The following is a 20,133-nucleotide window of genomic DNA, read 5'->3' as shown; positions in this document are numbered from 1 at the left end:
ATATATATATATATATATATATATATATATATATATATATATATATATATATATATTGGCGGACGCAGACTGTTTTAGTAGGGGTGTCCCTCGTACTTCAAGCGGGTGCACCTAATAGAAAAATAAAAAAAATAAAAAAAAATTTACACTGCGTGCCCGAAATTGAGCAGTGGCCCGGGACCCTAAAGGCCCTACATAGGTCCGCCACTGTATATATATATATATATATATATATATATATATATATATATATATATATATATATAGAGAGAGAGAGAGAGAGAGAGAGAGAGAGAGAGAGAGATGTGAGTTCAATTGAGAAAATAAAAAAGGTTGAGAATGGGGGAATCATTCTCAGCCACTCATTTTATTCAAGCATAAAAAGACACGGTGGCAAACTTGTAAATATCAGCACAACTTTCAATCCTAAATACATATCTGTAGTTCAAACTCATTCATCGTTTATCATCCAAATTTCTTCTACAACTTTCAACAATCATCCAGATTTCTTCAATTAAATCATCATCAACATCATCCAGTGCTAATCAATCATTGGTCTTCGTCAATAATCAACACGATTCAACAGTTAACAACAAAAATTTGTTTTTGGTTCTTTTAATTCAACCTTCAATTGTGCTTGAATACGATCATATCTTCAACATCTATGATTAATTATACTCCCAGCGTTATTAGATCAACATCATCGATAATCAACAAAAATCCACTTCATATCATTTATTCAACATCGATTATCAAATAAAACTTGAAAATTGAGGTTAGAAAAAACTATGTTTTTGTATATATTAAGGTAATTATTAGCATAGTTTAAGGAAACATGTTTTGTTGGAAAACACATGTCTATTCCTTTCCCATTTCTGCTGGTACGACGGAGGCTTTTGCGGCAAAAATAAATTAGTGGCTGAGAATGATTCCCCCATTCTCAACCTTTTTTTTCTCAATTGAACCCTCCTATATATATATATATATATATATATATATATATATATATATATATATATATATATATATATATATATATATATATATATATATATATATATATATATATATATAATTTGAACCTTTCTAAAATTATTAAATTTTTTGTTTGGGTGGTAAATCGTTTAACTCAAATATTATTGTTTTTAGGATGTTACACTAGGTTTTACCCAAATGAAACTGTAAATGTGTGCAATCCATGAATTATATAGCAAGTAGCATTGGAAAATACAAATATAGTACTTTTATTGTTTCCATAGTAGTTAAGACAATATTAAGAATAAGAATTTGATTTGGAGAAATATTGAAACCGTTTTCTGTTATCTAACATCTTTTAAAAATTGTGGGGTTATAGTCGGGGTCTTCATACGAAAAGAAGCAAAGCGGACATGTGGTTGTATTAACAGCAACACTTTTTTGTAAAGTGTGGACAAAGTTCGAATTTTCTCTAAACTTGTTCTTCAAAAAATATATATATATTAACCCTTTACGGGAATCCAATTGCTCCATCTCAAATCCAAAAAAAAAAAAAAAAAAAAAAAAAAAAAAAAAAAAAAAAAAAAAACATTAACGGTAAGTCTAGTTGACAGGAGAAGAAAAAGTTGTTTAAGGATCTAGCACCCCATTCATATTAACCCAAAACTAACGGAGTAGGGTGTAAATGAACATTTTTAGGTATATTTAAAAAATTAAATTCTATTTAATAAAATAATATTCGATAAAAACTAACTTACAAATTAGTTGGGAAATATAAAATAAATAAAATAACATTCAGCAAAATAAATTATTTTTATTAATAAATAATATATTTAAAAAAAATTATAAGTTTATTGAAATATTAATCCTAATCTACTTTTAAAATATATATATATATATATATATATATATATATATATATATATATATATATATATATATATATATATATATATATATATATATATATATATATATATATAAACTATTTTTAAATTTAATAAACATAAGAACTTAAAACTTCAAAATATAAATAACCGCGACCATTCAAATATTAGTTATTATAATGACGACCATTCAAATATTAGTTATCTAGTTTTTCTTTAAAAAGAATTTAGCAATTAACAAACTTAAGAACTTAAGACAGCCTTTTAGTTTTATCAAAAAATAATAATGATAATAATTAAACACAACCTGTTATATTCGTATCATAAAATGAGGAAGATTGTCTCTTCTAAATATCCACTTGTGATCAGTCTCTGTCTCTGTCCCCCTAAACATCATGAAGTCCCACGCTCCTTCCATTCTCTTTCTTCTTTTCTCGCTGTTTCTTGCCGTTAAACCAGACCTCTCCGCCGACAGATCAGCCATCCTCGCCATCCGCTCCTCCGTCGGCGGCCGTTCCATACTCTGGAACATTTCCCAACCCGCCACGCCATGCACATGGCCAGGCGTCGTCTGCGACAACCAAACAAACCGCGTCGTCGAGCTCCATTTCCCCGGAATGGGTCTCTCCGGCGACCTCCCACCAAACACACTCGGCAACATGACCCAGCTCACCACTCTATCCCTCCGTTACAACGCCCTCTCCGGTCAACTTCCCGTCGATATCTTCTCACTTACAAACCTTCGAAACCTCTACCTCCAAGACAACCTCTTTTCCGGTCCTATTCCGGATTTATTCTCGTCGCTCGGGAATCTCGTTCGTGTCAGCTTCGCCGGAAATAACTTCTCCGGTCCCATTCCTTCTTCTGTTAATAATTTGACTCGTTTAGCTAAGTTTGATGTGTCAAACAACCAATTAACCGGTGAAATACCTTCAAAGTTCGTGGGTTTCCCAGAATCCGAATTTTCTGGGAATTTTCTCTGCGGGAGTCCGGTTGAAGCTTGTAACGGGTCAGATACCGGGTCGAGTTCATCTAACAAACTCTCCGGCGGCGCCATTGCGGGAATTGTCATCGGATCTTTGTTTATTCTTCTGTTAGTTTCGCTAATCTTCTTCTTTTTGTGTTATAAGAAAAGGAATCAAAATGAGGAGTTGAAATCGAAGGATGTGGGTGAGGTGAAGCAAATGCAAATTGAGATTCCACACGAGAATGCCGACAGTTCTAGCAGCGGATTTCCGTCGTTGACTGCGGCGGTGGGTGGTGGTGGTGGAAAAGCGAAATCCGGGGAAGTTAGTAAGAAACTAGTGTTTCTGGGCGGAGGTAAAAAACAGAGGAAATTCGATTTGGATGATTTATTGCGAGCGTCGGCGGAGGTGTTGGGAAAAGGGACGTTTGGGACGGCGTACAAGGCGGCGTTGGAGGTGGATCTGACGGTGGTTGTGAAGCGATTGAGGGATGTAACAATGTCGGAGAAGGAATTGAAAGAGAAAATTGAGAGTGTTGGGAAAATGGATCATGAGAATTTGCTTCCTTTGAGAGCTTACTATTTTAATGGCGAAGAGAAGCTTCTTGTTTGTGATTACATGCCCACAGGAAGCCTTTCTGCACTCTTACATGGTAAAAATCAGTTCTTTCATTTTTTTTTCCATGCTTTTCTTCTTAAATTTTTTTTCAAAATTCATTTTTTCAAACGGATCTTTTTCGTACAAATCATGAATCTGGAATTTTGTTAGTCAAAATTGAAAATATGTGCAGTTCAACTGTCTTTTTCAGATCTTAGATCCATTTTTGTGTTCTCATATGTGTTATGGATTTGCTGGATTAATCATTTCTGGTGAATTGGCAAACGGGTGGATATCATTTGCCTCTTTTGTTTAAAACTATATTTTTTATACTTTACCTGTTTGACTTTGAAACATAAGTTCATTTATTTGTTTATTAAAATATTATAGTTTTGAAATGCAAGAAGTAGCAACGTAAGTTCATTTATTTGTTTATTAAAATATTATAGTTTTGAAATGCAAGAAGTAGCAACGTAAGTTCATTTATTTGTTTATTAAAATATTATAGTTTTGAAAAATCTACCTAATTACAATATTGTACTTCCAGAAAAGATAAATTATTAGGACGTATTTTGAAAAATCTACTCAGTTATACTAGTGAAAATTATTTTGTATTTAAAAATATTTTTTATATGTAGATAAATTTTTCTAGTAAGATGAAATGAAAGTATAGACAAATAAATGAAAGTATGTTGTTATTTCTTGTATTTAACACTAAACTGTAAACCACATGAGTCATTGGTAGGTGTAAATGGGTCAAAATTCCTATATATATTTGCATATTGTACAAAGGGTCATGTTTGAGTATTTTACTTTGATAAATCTATCTTTATTCAAATAAAGAGTAATTTTCACTTTGGTAGTTCGGTAGATTTTTCATAGTATATTCTCTTAATAAGATTAAAAAAACAAAAGTATAATGCTATAATTGGGTTGACTTTTAAAAAGTGTAGTGCTTTAATAAGAAAAAAAAAATGAAAATACAATGTTGTAACAAAAAGAAATGAAGAAAGGATTTTATAATGCACACATTAAGGGCTAATTGCAAAAAATAGCATTGCACTTATATTTATCTGTGTATTATAGAATCGTGCTTTCATTTCTTTATATTACACATTCACACCCTTGTAATTTCAATACATTTCTCATTAAGGCAATGCATTTTGAAAATCCAAATATAGCCTATACTTGTTTGGAAAATCCAATAATAGCATTATACTCCCATTTTTTCTTATTAGATATCATACTAAAAAGTTCCATCCAAAGTACAATGTTGTAATAGGAAGACATTAAAGTAGAATGCTAAAACAAAAATCAATAAAAGCAAGTCACACTTTCTTTCATATAACCCAACAAATAAACTAAAAGTACATTGCTATTTCTTGCATTTAGCCTTTGTTTTTAACCTACTTTTTGTCACATAACAGGCAACCGTGGAGGCGGTCGAAAGCCATTAAATTGGGAAACACGATCCATAATCGCGCTAGGAGCCGCCCGAGGTATCACATACCTCCATTCACAAGGACCAAAAGTTTCCCACGGAAACATAAAATCATCAAACATCCTCCTAACTCCATCCTACGAGTCACGGGTCTCTGATTTTTGCCTGGCGGGACTCGTGGGTCCCGCCATGGCACCGACCCGTGTAGATGGATATCGGTCACCTGAAGTGACCGATATCCGAAAAGTTTCTCAAAAAGCAGACGTTTACAGTTTTGGAATTTTATTATTGGAATTACTCACGGGTAAATCCCCGATAAATAACGAAGAAGGGGTTGACCTTCCAAGGTGGGTCCAATCGGTAGTTAGAGAAGAGTGGACTTCCGAGGTTTTTGATCTTGAGCTTTTGAGGTATCAAAATGTTGAAGATGACATGGTTCAGATGTTACAGCTGGCAATAGAATGTACAGCTAAGTACCCAGATAAGAGACCATGTATGGATGACGTGGCTAGTAAGATTGAGGAGATTTGTCATTTGAGTGGATCGCAAGAAGCACACACACCAGAAAGTGATATCGTGAGCAACTCGTGACAGTTAGGGGTATTTTCGTCATTTTGAAAATTGTTGTATTGTTTGTTGTTTGTTTATTCATATTGTTTTTTTGTATTATTTTCTGGTTGATATTTACTAGAGCAATATTCTTTTCCTTGTATGATGTAATTTTGTGGGTAAATTGTATTATCAAAATGAAATACCCCAATAAAAATGTTTAATTAATCAGATTTTGTTTTTTTTTTATTATCCAAGCTCTTAGTTGCATATACAAATATAAACGTATAATAGTAATCAAATATAGACTTGTTGAAATCAAACTTACGTTCGATCAATTCATTATTTGAAGTTTTTAAAACAATCAACCAAAAATCCTTGTATTTGTAAAACCTAAAAAATCAAGCCATGAAACTTTATGCAACAGTTAAAAAAATAACTTACGTTAGACATAATTAGTAAAAGTTCCATTTTGTACTAAAAAGTCTCGATTTAAAAAAGCTTTTAATCCAAACAGACAATAATCCGCGGCAAAAATGTAGTACTTTAAATTTCTATCACTGACCTAAATCCACAACAGGTGTCAAAACCACAACAGGAGTCAAAAGATCACAACATACTCAACAGTCAACACCAAAGCTCTGAGAGGCAGAAGTTCGCACTCTTCACGAGTCCGGTTGTCTTTAAAACCAACCTAAAAAAAAAAACCTAAACCATTTGCCGCCAAAAAAAAAAAGTAAAAAAAAAGTCTGAATAATTCTCATTCTTCAGTCACATACAAACACGGATGCTAATTTATATCCATATTTGTTCTTTGCGGAATTCACGCACAATCACAGGAACACTTGTTGGAGGTATCTGAAAAAAAAACAAAATTTGCAAATAGTTGGATAGATTTTTCAAAAATACAATGTTGTAAAAGGAAGAGATTAAAGTAAGATGCTATGATTAAAAAAGAAAAAAACAATGGAAGTACGTTGCTATTTCTTGCATTTAACCTTTAAAAAACTCACCATGCCATAATCTGTTATAATCATTGAGACATAATCCGAAGGCGTTGCATCATACCTTCAACAAAACATATAAAAAAAATGTCAACAACTTGACATAATGAATGAAAATTGAAATTTAGCAATAGAATAGAGCTCACGTTAAATTAAGAATTTGGAGGTTTTCATCATTTGCAATATCCTTCAAATCATTTATCTCCTCACGACCATGAACTTTAGCTATAGCATCCGGATCCCCTACAATTTGAAGTAAAAAAACAAAAAAAATATATATATAATAATAATAAACGTATAGATACAACAAAGCAAGAAAAGTACATTGAACACCATACCAAGTTCATTACAACAAATCGAATCAAGTTGCACTCTTTCATGAAACTTATACGCTTCACAACACACAATAACCGGGACCCCACAAGCATTAGCCACCATAGCAACACACGCGGTCCCCACCCTCGAATAAACAGTTCCATTAGCCAAAACCGAAGAAGCCCCAAGAAAAACCCTAGTAACTTCATGCATGATATAAGAAATCCCATTTATATAAACATAAGTACAACTTATACCCTTCCCAATAAGTCTCCTAACCAATAACCTCCCTTCAAGTTTCGGGCGCGAATCCGCTACAACAACCCTAAATTTTTTCCCGAGTTCGTGGGCCCGCAAAAACACCATCTCAACCGCGGAAGACGATCCGTATGTTAAAAGGACGTCTCCGTCCCTAACTTTGGTGACCGCATGGCGAACAATGACTTTGTCTGCTAAGAGGATTTTTTCGTTGATGAAATGGTTGATTTCGGATAAGAGATTTTGTTTTGCTTCAGATTCTGAGAGGGTTAATGGGAGGTTTGCAATTCGGGTTTTGACAAATTTGATTGCGTTTCCCATTGAGATGGAAAGAGGGCGGCAGTTGATGAGGAAGGAGATGTAGCTATTGATTTTGGTGGTTAGGTCACGGTTTAGGGCTTTTTCCGGTGGTGGTGAGTATTCCATTATGGCTTCTTGGAAGGCTTGGAGCATTGCAATGCAACGCGCGTTTCCGCCGGATATGTCGCCGGCTAAGTAACGTAATCCGACCTTGTAGAAAAAAAGTTGTTAGTCTGTTTGGTGTGATGGAATGGAATTACGAAGGAATGGAATGGAATGAGCAAGGGAATGGAATTTATCATGTTTGATTGGCTTGAAGGAATGGAAGGGGCCGTTCAAACATGATGTTGGTTATGTACGATAAGGAAAGTATATGGAATTAAATTCATAAAGAATGAAAAAGATATTAGTTTGTAAAAATTAACTTTAATCACATAAAGATATATTGCCAAATAAATTACATACCTCCATGTCATTTGAAATATATATAATTATATTCATTCAAATAATGATTTTATGCAGAAAAGTCCTATTATTTTGGGAATTTTTTTGAACAGAAAGTCCCGATTGTTTAATATTGTGCCCAAATTAACAAAAAAAGTCATTATTTTTATTTTAACAAGAAATGACAGATTATCGTGTAAAATTAAATAATCGGGACTTTTATGTTCAAAAAAAATTACGACTTTATCAAAAAAATTCCCAAAATAATGGGACTTTTCTGTATAAAACCCTTCAAATAATCAAAAAAATATTTGTCACCGATATACCCCTCCCCCATGGAACCGAAATTTTTATATTTTTTGAAAAAATAGTTATTGAAGATTATATAAACAAAATTTCATTCCGCCACAATGCTCAATTCCATTCCACCTTCGATTATTGCACACAAAACATATAACCTAAACCCAAAACCCTAATTCAACAATTGAATACAAAACCAACCAAAACAAAATATGAATAAATAAAAAACAAATGATTGAACTAAAAAAAATATATGAAATTTCTAAAAAATTACCTTGTAGACTGCAGGATGAACGGAATTAAGACGGAAGAATTTTTTTTCAAGATCGGGAAGCTTTGTTCCATGTTCATATTGAGGTAAATGTCTAAAAAGCTCAACTCGGTTCCTAACCTCGGTTTGTTTAACCACTGCACGTTTATTAGCTTTTTCCACACGACTCATATCATCAAATTGCATTCGAGGATGTGGGATCTCTTTCTTTCTATCCTTATCTATTGCCCTATCACCACCTCTTTTCTCATGAGTTGCAATCGAGGCGTTGTCTTTCTTTTGAACTGAAGCCTTTGAAGGTTTGACCGATTTTGTTGACCCTGAATTCCCTTCGCCTGGATAAAAAATCATGAGAAACACATGATGAGGATCTTTATAAGACATGTAATGGAGTTAACAAGAGTTGGGTGATGTTTCTTTTTGACTTATGGGGATTAATGGATATACATTTTGATGCATATAGCTATATATAAGGTTTTTTGTTTTTTACTTAATAGAAATTAAAGGACTTAATTGGTTAAGTGAAAGGTTGGCCACTTAAGCTAAGACAATAAGACCCTTTTAATTACATTTTTCAAAAAAATGGAAATTTTGTTCTAGCTTGTTTCAAAATTTGGAACAAAGGATGGGAATTTAACAGTTGTATTTGATGTTAGTAAATATTATGTTGAGTTTTGAGTTTCGAACATTGTGTTAGATATAACTACAGTTTAAAAAAAATAATAATAAATAAACTATATTGATATCAAATTAACAGTTACTTTTGAGTTAAATTTAAAATGGTTCTGAAATAACCATCCATATGTAAATAGGCCTGTTTTTAAACAAAAGGGTAAAATAGTCATGTATTCATATTTAGACAGTTCATTTGGATTTTGGACCAAAAACAAAACAGAATTTCTAATGGGCGAAACTAGTTCAATTGAAGAGAATAGATGACTGTTTTACCCTTGCAGAATGTTTTGTCATATGTTTGATTGGCAAAAATTGGAATGAAAATCAGTTACATTTCTTCTGTTTGGTTTCTAAATATATAAAAGGATTTGGAATGTAAATAATAATAATAAATGACAAATTCTCCCTTTATTGATATCTTGTTCACAAAACTTTTTCTTAATGCTTGTAAATATAATCAAATTAAATACTAATGTTTTTTTACAAAAACTATTTTTAGGTAAAAACAAATTATACATACTGGTAAAAAAAAATTATTCACACATTATTAAAAAAACCAACATACTACAAGTCTACAATATTAAAAATATGATCTAGAAAGGGAAACTCGGTTATTTATACAAATGAGGAAGGATTCAAAGTGATTATTGCAGCATGAAGATTCATATTCATCTTTCGATTATATTTACTCAATATGATAATTTTGACTCAAAATAATCATAAAAGGAGAATTATCATCCATTTTTTCCAACCACTCTAAACTGATAATTGCAAGCTAGATTTGCAATAAAAGTGATAAAGTACTAAAAGATTATAAAAATAATAATAATAAATAAATAAATAAATAAAAACTCACCTTTTGCTGCAGCTTTTGCTGCTCGTTGAGCCTCCTGAAGAGCACGTCTTTCAGCCTTTGACATTTTCTCTTTCAGTGGCTTTGAATTTGTTCCATGTCCATCATGAGACTCATTAGATTGATCTCCATCTTTTTCTGAAAATATAAATAAACATCTATTAAGTCACATCTTCTTCATTTTTCCAATTATAGCATCATAGTTTTAAAAAAAAAACATATATTTACCTTTTAAACATTTTTAACAAAAAGAAAAAACATAAAAAAGAATCTTCATAGTTCATACCAGTCACATCATTTATGATTTTTTCCGATGAAGTTTCCGGCTTTATCAAAGCCAAGTCAAATCCACCATTAGATGGAGAAGAAACAAAATTTCCCATTTTACCCCCAAGCAAAAGACTCATTCCCTGAACACCACTAAACTTACAATCCAAAGGATGGCTGCTGCCCGTGGACTGAATCGGGCAGCATTGACCGGAAAAACAGGGCAGCGGTGTAGGGAGGATCATCACCGGAGATCGGAGATTTTCCGGTGGGAGTTCAGATAACAGGGGAGAAGATGAAGGGGTATTTTGGTCCGAAGGTAGAAAAAATCCAACATGCCTGACTTTTGGGACAAATGCCGCCCCACGTGGGCGGCGTGAATCCATTGCAGATTTGAGAGTTAGGGTTTAGAGGAAGCTCAGAAGGACATAAAGATTTGGGGGTGTTCGGTTGAAATGAAAATGAAAGAAATCATAATTGTAAAAATAAAGGATCATACATGGATTTTAATGCACAGAATCTAATATTTTTATTATTGTAATATTGGACTATGGAAAATCGAAAATTTGGACATTTTTATGGGTAATGATGTAGAAGGAAAATCATAAATTCATAATTGCAACAAATATTTATTATACATGTTCTAGGAAAAATGTAACCGTTTACATAAAGTAGATTGTTAGGTTTAGCAATAAAGAAAAGGATGTTGACTTATGGCATTGGTCAAACTTAAAAGCGGACAAAAAAATAAATAATCAAAGGTGTTAATATTTTATTAGAATGATGGTGAAGTACGCAGGAGAAAACAAGACAGAACAGATAAAGTTGTACTGTGTTTGACGTGCATAGGACTGAAACTGATGTCAATGGAACAAAAGTTGCAATTTGCAATGATGAGGATGAATCATAGTCCAATCTATCATGTCATGTCAGGTCATGTCATGCAGTCTAATTGAAGAATTACTAGATAGATATATAGAGTTATAAGCTACAAAAATAGAAAGTCAATCTTTTTATGAATAGAAAGTCAATTTTTTAAACAAAAATAGAAATATACTATTGTAAGTATAAAAATTCATGAAGGTTAACTAAAAGAAGCCTAAGTCCTAGCCACTTTGGATTAAAGAAAGTCAATCTTTTATGAATAGAGGCCTAATTGCAACAAAATATTTATATTTTTAATGCTTGTATACCTCGTCCCAACTTCCACTTGATTAAACAACAAAAAAATAAGAAAAGATAACAAGATTTGAAAGTTGTGAATTGGGAACATCGGAATATCTTCAAAATGGAATTTTCTTTAAAAAGGCAACATCTTTTGGTCATTCGTATAAATGTTCATAAGTTAATAGTTGATGAAAAATAAATACTAAAGATACAATCTTAGCCTACTTCTGCTCATAATCGGTTTAATAGTAGTTGAAAACACAATGGATTATCACATGGTAGAATACAATTACTTTTTTTATAGTTATTTTATCTATCAATTGCTTAAATAATAAGAATTTTCCAAACAAAAAGCAGTATTATAGTGATTACTACATCTTCATGCAGCAAAACCACATCAAAAACACATCCTAAACCTTTCTGGTAAATCATTTCCTTCGATTCTTGCCCTATCTATGAAAAGATAACTCATTCTTAATTGGAATTATCAATGTACAATGTAAGAATCTACATAACCGATGCAGAAATAGCAGCCAATAAACGGTGGAGAAAAGCTAAAAGATTGCATACCAGTCACATTAGGTTGCAAGTTGCTAACAACCGAAACGGTGGTCAAGCTCTTTGGTTTAACTTCCGGCGGCAACTCAAAACCGCCGGCAGGCAAAGAAGACGCGAACTTCCCAGACCCACCAACTCCACGACTCCGACGCGGCCCCGGCGACCGTGCATTTTTATCCTCGAAAAAATCAGCGACCGATGGAGACGCAAACTCCGAGGGGTTGTAACTGCCAACAGGGATAATGGACTCACCGGAGAATCGGTGAAGCGGCGATACTAAACGATTCGGAGGGAACCCCGCAGGAATGGTACGGGAGGAGAGGTCAGAGAGATGACGGGGAGGTGGGATCATAACCGGGGAGATTGAGTTACCGGAGGGAGAAATGTCCGATAACGGTGGGGATGAGGGGGAATCGGAGGATTGAGGTAAGGGGCCTGATTGGGCGCGGTCAGGTGGAGCGAAAAATCCGACTTGACGGACTTTGGGGTCGATGACGGTGCGAGGGGCACGGCGGGGATCCATTGATTGACGGAATGGAGGTGGGTCTAGGGTTTAGTGTGGGGATGATGGAGGACGAAGAGAAGAGAGTGATAGAGTGGACATTTGTACGGTGTGTTTGGCTAGTGATGGAAGGAATTTTGGACACTTATCATAAACCTTGAAAAGAAGAGGATAAACAAAAATAATTGACTAAAAAATAAACTTTCTTACTTTTTATTTTTGGGCGTTTAACTTTGAATGTCCAAAATGATAAAACAATTTAAGCTCAACGAAAGTTAAAACTCCCACTTTTGTCATTGTCATCACAGTTTACACTGAAAATTGAATGACAATCATCGCTTTCAATGTCTTCTCTTTGTTATCGTTAATCGATCAAATTGTTATTCTAACATTTTAGTTACTTTCGGTTACTCAAAATGTCTGTTTCAAATTAGATTACAGTATCTTGCCTATTAAAAAAGACTACCAAAAAAGATAAATCTTTCTTTGTATATAGCAATATTAGTCATTGCATTAGTTATATAAGACCTCGAACTAGATAATTCACTAGTAGTGGCTGATAATTCATTGTTGTCATTGTAATTCACAATGGATGTATGTATATAGTAAGTGTTGTCTATCATTGTTAAACATTCAGTATAATGTTTAAAGAGTTTTTGTCTAATGTAATCTTTTATTGCAATAATTTTTGAAAGAGTATTTAAGTTCAATCATGATAGTTTAGATGCTATCAATGTTTGTGTTACGTCAATCTCATTAGGTTTCAAAGTCGACATGTCATCAATATTTCACATATTGAATGGCCAAGTAACGGGAATTTTTCTTTATTAGTTTTATGTTTCATTGTCATTTAGTTATTTAGTATGTTCAAGATTAACTCCAGACAAGTTGAGTAGAATTGATATATATTATGAATTCAAGAGGTGCACAGTATACATTCAGATAAGTTGAGTTACTTTATTTTGAATAACATAGGGGTCATCACCTTCGGTGGGGTTGCACTCACATGAGTTGTTTTAATTTGAATAACACAGGGTTAGCATCTTTGGTGGGGTTCCAAGGGGTATTTTTGTGGCAATGTGCAATGGGTAGGCTCCTTATATAAACCGAAATAGTATCCATAGTGTAACAGATATATGTGATTATGACTTTTTTGGCCAAAATTAACCAATGTGATTGATCCTAATAAACGTGACTTTTCTTGCCAACTTCAACCAAAATCAATTATCTAATGCATATACATATATGATTCTTAGTTTTTGCAACTGCAATCTTCTGAGAATTCTTTATCTCACAAAACATAAAAACGAAATCTTGTATTATATGTTTGTATCTTCGATTTTGCCTAAAATTGATATACACTTTTTTGAATTTTCCTAAATCGATTTTCGTGTGAACCAAGGTTCTAAATGGCGTGAGGCGTGGCGTGGCGGCAAGGCTAAACCTTAAGCTTAACGAGTCATGGCGAGTCATTGCGTTTTTCAAGGCGTGATGTAAGGCGGCGATTTTGTATTAATTTAAAATTATATTACCACATAAATATAAATATATATTAAATATAACTATTTTTTAGAAATATTAGATCAATAACTAATAACAAAAAGTTAACAAAAACCACAATATTTGTATCTCCGATTAGAAAAGACATAACAAATAGCAAAAAATTGTGTCTCAAACGAAAAAACACGCGTCATAACACGCCATGGCGCGCCATATCACGCCTTACCACACGTCACGCCTAAAACCAACGTTATGAGGCTTTTCGTAACGGCGAAGACACGCCTCACGCCATGGCGCACCTTTTAGAACACTGGTGTGAACTGATTAAAATTACTTCTTTAGGAAAATGTGATTACACAATCCTAGAAAACTCTTAGTATTGTTTTGATATTTATTACACATGTTTTCTGATGACAAATCTCTAGAAAAATCCTAATATTTTACCCTAATTTACGTATAAGTTCTAAACTGAAATTTGTTTACGAAAATGCATGAATTACCGAGAAAAATGACGATTTGACCCTTTTTTTCCAGTTTACTGGTTTCATTGTTGACCTAATTTCATTAATGTCTCAGTGTTTTACCCTAATTTATGAATAAGTACCAAACTAAAATTAAATGATGATTTGTCCCGTTTTTCTCAGTAACATATATTTTACTGGTTTCATTGCTGACATTGACGCCTAGTAATTGAAACACCCATAAAATATGGTCCAAAGATTTCATTATTATTTATTAAATAAACCATAGTTATCAGAATCATTCCATACAAAAGCATAAGTCATAGTATCAAAATATCACAATTAGTGTATCATATCAAAATATCATAGTAAAAACATCCCAGGCTGCTATCATGGTGTGTGCAATGCAGTCATCCTGAGCTCTTCCTTTTGCTACCGAAAGTACCTGAAACCAACACTGAAACTATAAGCACGAAGCTTAGTGAGTCTCCCCAAACTACCACATACCACACATAACATGCAACTACGAGATACGGCCCCCGCCTACACTCAATGAGATACGGGCTCCGCCCACACTCGGCTAACTAGGAGATACGGGCCTCGCCCACACTCCGCTAACTATGAGATACGAGTCTCGCTCACACTCAGGTATCTATGAGATACGGGCCTCACCCACACTTAACTAATTACGAGATACGAGCCTCGCCCACACTCAACTACCTATGAGATACAGGCCTCGCCCACACTCAATCATCTATGAGATACGGGCCTCACCTACACTCAGCTACTAAGAAACACATACAAGTATCACGTATACAACAGGTATAAACAAATCTATCAATCCATATCCATACTCAATAATACTAAGATTTGGGCCCTACCTACACTTAGCTACTAGTCAACACATATAACATATACGGGCTGACCTTGGTGCCTTAGACCCGTTCAAACCAGGAGGAAACTCACATCATTGTAGGATGATAGTTGAAACGTCTCTGCCCGTAATCAGCTCTACTCACTCCCTGAAACACAACAACCCCTTAGATACCACTCCATACTCATAACCCTTGAGGGTCAACTCTGGTCAAGTCAAAGTCAAAGTCAAGTCAAAGTCAACGCTCCAAGTCGACTCAACTCGTCGAGTTTACCCTTCAACTTTCCGAGTTCCCATGAATCATAGTATCGTGAAATCGCGATGCAACTCGTCCAGTTTTCCTCCAACTCGTCGAGTTCTTCCCTTTAACAGAATCGGGACTGTTCGACCCAACTCTTCGAGTTCCTCCATGAACTCGCCGAGTTCCCCATAATTCTTAGTCTATTAAGCCTTTTCTTCAGATTTAAAGTTCCAGAATATAGATCTGCATTGTTTCCATGGTATACATATGTAAAGTCAATAACTTGATGGCTTTACATGCCTCAAATGGACCCAATCTCGAGATATAGCAATCTACTTCTATGGATATGGTCTTTTCTTGGACATGAAAGGGTTTAGTGCCCTTTTTATGAATCTAAGGACCAAATAACACTGATAATGGAAGTTTTTAGCATCAGGACTATGAAGGTTTATCATGCTCCAGCAATGGGGTCAAAAGTTCCATAAAACAACACTAAGAGAGATCTAAGCTCTAAAGCATCACGTTTAAGACTTTTTACCTCATAAAGTTGCCAAAGACAGACGAGATCCCAGATCTAGTTCTTCTCCTCAAGCACCATGACCTTCTAGTTCTTCCAAGTCCTTCACCAAGCACAAGAACACCCAAAAATCCACTCAAAACATCTAGTTTCTCAACAAGGGAGGCTGATGAGGGGCTGGTGGAAAGATTAAGTCCTTTAAATAGGGTGCAGAAGCCTGAAAATTAGGGTTTCATCCCAGCCGGTCTACTCATTGAGTTGAGGCCTCTCAACTCGTCGAGTAGATTACTTAAATCACGCGGCCCATATGATTTCTACTCGAAGATTTTGGGGCTTCCAACTCGTTGAGTTTCTATTATAATTTGAATAAGTTGTAATTTAAATACATACCAGGATCCATGTAACAACCCGTCTCTGGTATGTTGATTCCATAGCATTTAATTAGAAGTTTTCAAGAGGGACTCGGCGAGTCTATAGCCTGACTCGCCGAGTAGGGACGGGATTTTGTGCACATGTTAGTCGGCGACTCGGCGAGTCCATATTCGGGACTCGGCGAGTCTGCCTGCTAGGAAGAAACCCTAAATCCCCGGTTTGCTCCCTATTTAAGCGATGTTATGTGCCCCAAACTCGCCTCCTTCACCCTCAGAGAGCTGTGAGAAAACCCTAATCCATCCCTTATTGTTTTAAGTGCTTTTGTGTGTGGATTTTGAAGGCTTGAAGAAGAAGAAGAAAGGAGAAAAGAGAAGAGGTGTAGAGCAAAGATCCAAGGGCAAAATCAGAGTTCATTGAGGTATTTCCCGGATTCCTTCTGTTTTATGCTTTAGACCTCCATTAGAACTCTTCTAGGGCTAGTTTGATGCTTTTCCCAAGCCTTATGGTTGTATGGATGCCTTAATAGGTCGAGATATCCCTAGATCTGTTCATTTAAGAGTTGTAGAGCCCGGATCTATTGCCTTTTTGAGGATGCTTTGCATAAGAACCATAGATCTAGCCTTTATGATGCTTTTTGAGCCTTATTATCTTCTTGGTCGCTTATGGGCACATAAAGATAGAATCTTTACATGCTAATCGAGTTAAGGAAGCCCAGATCTATAAGTTTCAGACGTTGGATTCAAGCAGAATCGAGTTTAGAGTAGCTGCATGCAAGCGACTCGGCGAGTCGGAAGAATGACTCGGTGAGTCGAGTCGCGAGTCCCCGATTTTCCCTTTATGAGTGATGCCGAGTGGGGACCAGTGAGTAGTAGAGTGGACTCAGCGAGTTGGAGGTCAGACTCAGCAATGGAGGGACTCGGCGAGTTGTTCATATAACTCGGCGAGTCCAAGACAATCTTCTTAGATCGAAGAACAACTCGCCAAGTTGTTCATATGACTCGACGAGTCGGATGCAGATTGTCTGAGTTTTTGAATCGAGAGGGTACTCGTCGAGTAGATGCCATGCTCGACGAGTAGCCACGAGTAGGGTTGAGAGGTGAGGCTAGGGACTCGGCGAGTTGGCGGCCCAACTCGGCGAGTCAGGTCAACTGTAGGTTGACTTTGACCGGGAGAGTTGACTTTGACCAGGGGTAAAAGAGTCATTCTACCCAATGCAGTGATTAGCATCTGATTGAGTGTGTTATGGAATTGTAGCCGGGGAGATACCGGAGCAGCAGCAGTTAGTTTCCAGAGCCATACACACAGCAGCCAGTTCACGAGGTGAGTTTCCTCCTAGTAGGAACGGGTCTAAGGCCACAATGCCGGCCCGTTCAATTAGCAGTAGTTTCAGGACTTCGGTCCAATGCAGTAATTAGCATGTTTGACGCCTCCGTGGCTCAGACAGGATTTATGTGTTTATGCTAGTTGATATGTTATGCTATGCTGTGTTCAGTCAGTCAGCTTCGGACTTCGGTCCGATGTAGGGGATGAGATCCTAGTCAGTCAGCTTCGGACTTCGGTTCGATGTAGGGGACAAGGTCCCAGTCAGCCAGCTTCGGACTTCGGTCCGATGTAGGGGACAAGGTCCCAGTCAGTCAGCTTTGGACTTCAGTCCGATGTAGGGGACAAGGTCCCAATCAGTCAGCTTCGGACTTCGGTCCGATGTAGGGGACGAGGTCCCAGTCAGTCAGCTTCGGACTTCGGTCCGATGTAGGGGACGAGGTCCCAGTCAGTCAGCTTCGGACTTCGGTTCGATGGAGGGGCAAGGCCCCGTATGTGGTAGTTTGGGGGAGCTCACTAAGCTTCGTTCTTACAGCTTTATGTGGTAGCTCGGGATGATGGCATCGCACACACCACAGCTTTAGTTTTGTCCTGGGAGTTGATTCAGTTTATTGATATGTTTGGATACAGTTGTGATACATCTTTCTCACAGTATTTTTATTATGGATTTGGAAACACGCAGCATATGGTTTTTATTATGTGATACTCAGTTTCGTGATTTTTGTTATAATAAAAGTCAAAAATTTTGGGTAGTATTTTTGGGTCGTTTCAAGTTAGTATCAGAGCCTTGGTTTGAGGGATTCGGATATACTTTCGGGTGTATCTGAACTCAAACTAAGGAAAAGATAAAAAGATTTTCAAAAAGGAAAAGATATACTTTCGGGTGTATCTGATTTCTCTACCAGGTTCAGGGCGGAGTTTGCACCAGTTATTGAGGTGCAACAGTTAGCCAGAGAGTTTCAGGACCTCACCCAGACTACAGAGACCGTGGCGGAGATCACCGCCAAGTTCAGGGAGAGGGCTCTTCTTGTTCCTCAGTATGCGGCCGATGAGGAGATGAAGAAGGCCCGTTATCATAAGATGTTGCGGAGCGATATCCGCCAGTTTGTGAGCCAGTCCAGCTGTAAAACGCTGGATGATGTAACGACCCAAAAATCACGACTAAAAATTTCTTTTAAAACATTACTAAAAATAGATTTATAAACAACGTATCATAAATCAAACATAACTTTTGAGTATTAAATTCAAAACATAATAGCATTATCAGAGTCAAACATTCCTAGGCTAACTGACTATGGTGTGTGCTCTACAATCTTCCCGAGCTCCTCTTTTGAAAACCGAGTACCTGAAACCAAAACTGAAAACCGTAAGCACGAAGCTTAGTGAGCTCCCCCAATCAACCACATACTACACAAAAACATATAAAGCACATATTGGGCCTTGCCCACTGCATCGGACCGAAGTCCGGACTAACTGGGGCCTTGCCCCCTGCATCGGACCGAAGTCCGGAAACTGACTGGGACCTTGTCCCCTGCATCGGACCGAAGTCCGGGCTAACTGGGGCCTTGCCCCCTGCATTGGACCGAAGTCCGGACTAACTGGGACCTTGTCCCCTGCATCGGACCGAAGTCCGGGCTAACTGGGGCCTTGCCCCCTGCATCGGACCGAAGTCCGGACTAACTGGGACCTTGTCCCCTGCATCGGACCGAAGTCCGGGCTAACTGGGGCCTTGCCCCCTGCATCGGACCGAAGTCCGGACTAACTGGGACCTTGTCCCCTGCATCGGACCGAAGTCCGGGCTAACTGGGGCCTTGCCCCCTGCATCGGACCGAAGTCCGGGCTAACTGAACAGAACATAACATAAACATATCAACTTGCATGAACACACGTATACTGCATACTACTTCGGGCCGTAGCCCGGAACACATAACACATAAATCCTGTCTGAGCCACGAAGGCATCAAACATACTAACTACTATATCAGATCAACATCCGAAAACTACTGCTAGCTAAACGGGCTGGCATTGCGGCCTTAGACCCGTTCCTACTGGAAGGAAACTCACCTGGACTGTTGAGCCCTGCTGATAAACCTCTGGCTGCTACTCGACAATCCCCTGAACCGCTGCTCCTCTAGCTCTCCGAGCTATCAATATACATATAACACTTAGTCTGACAGTCAACTAGGTCAACTCTGGTCAAAGTCAACCTTCCAGGTCAACCCTACTCGCCGAGTCTTCCTAAAGACTCGCCGAGTTTATAAGCTCAGGGTCTTTCTTATTCGCGCCCCGACTCGCCGAGTCAGTCTATGACTCGCCGAGTCCAACTAGCTCCAAGTCCTGACCTGTCCAACTCGCTGAGTCACCACCCGACTCACTGATTCTAGTCTCAACTCAAAGGGTTTAGGGTTTCGCGATCTGACTCGCCGAGTCCACTAATAGACTCGCCGAGTCTAAGGCAATCTTCAACCAACTCGTCGAGTTGTTCATCCAACTCGCCGAGTCCATGCCTAACTTCAACCG

General features: G+C 36.8%; 2 protein-coding genes across 3 annotated transcripts; one reads left to right on the top strand and one right to left on the bottom strand.

Moving 5' to 3' along the window:
* Positions 1-2,210: 2,210 nt before the first annotated feature.
* On the top strand, positions 2,211-5,645 carry LOC111921939 (probable inactive receptor kinase At1g48480). Its single transcript, XM_023917513.2, has 2 exons — positions 2,211-3,479; positions 4,852-5,645. The coding sequence occupies exons 1-2, from the start codon at positions 2,258-2,260 to the stop codon at positions 5,454-5,456; spliced, it is 1,827 nt and encodes a 608-aa protein (XP_023773281.1). The 5' UTR covers positions 2,211-2,257; the 3' UTR covers positions 5,457-5,645.
* A 239-nt stretch (positions 5,646-5,884) lies between these two features.
* LOC111921940 (uncharacterized) lies at positions 5,885-12,472 on the bottom strand. Of its 2 annotated transcripts, none has more exons than XM_023917514.3 (7): positions 11,839-12,472; positions 9,838-9,972; positions 8,310-8,641; positions 6,757-7,501; positions 6,565-6,661; positions 6,428-6,482; positions 5,885-6,272 (listed from the first exon to the last, which is right to left on the bottom strand). In XM_023917514.3, the coding sequence occupies exons 1-7, from the start codon at positions 12,347-12,349 to the stop codon at positions 6,210-6,212; spliced, it is 1,938 nt and encodes a 645-aa protein (XP_023773282.1). In that variant the 5' UTR covers positions 12,350-12,472; the 3' UTR covers positions 5,885-6,209. The 2 variants fall into 2 exon arrangements, with proteins under 2 accessions (XP_023773282.1, XP_023773283.1); XM_023917515.2 differs by lacking the exon at positions 11,839-12,472 and adding an exon at positions 10,121-11,811.
* Between the last annotated feature and the right edge of the window lie 7,661 nt (positions 12,473-20,133).

This window comes from Lactuca sativa, chromosome 8 (assembly GCF_002870075.4).
Source record: "Lactuca sativa cultivar Salinas chromosome 8, Lsat_Salinas_v11, whole genome shotgun sequence".
NCBI classification, from domain to species: Eukaryota; Viridiplantae; Streptophyta; class Magnoliopsida; order Asterales; family Asteraceae; genus Lactuca; species Lactuca sativa.
The sequence above is the reverse complement of the archived record's forward strand: the minus strand, read 5'-3'. Positions and strand labels throughout refer to the sequence as shown.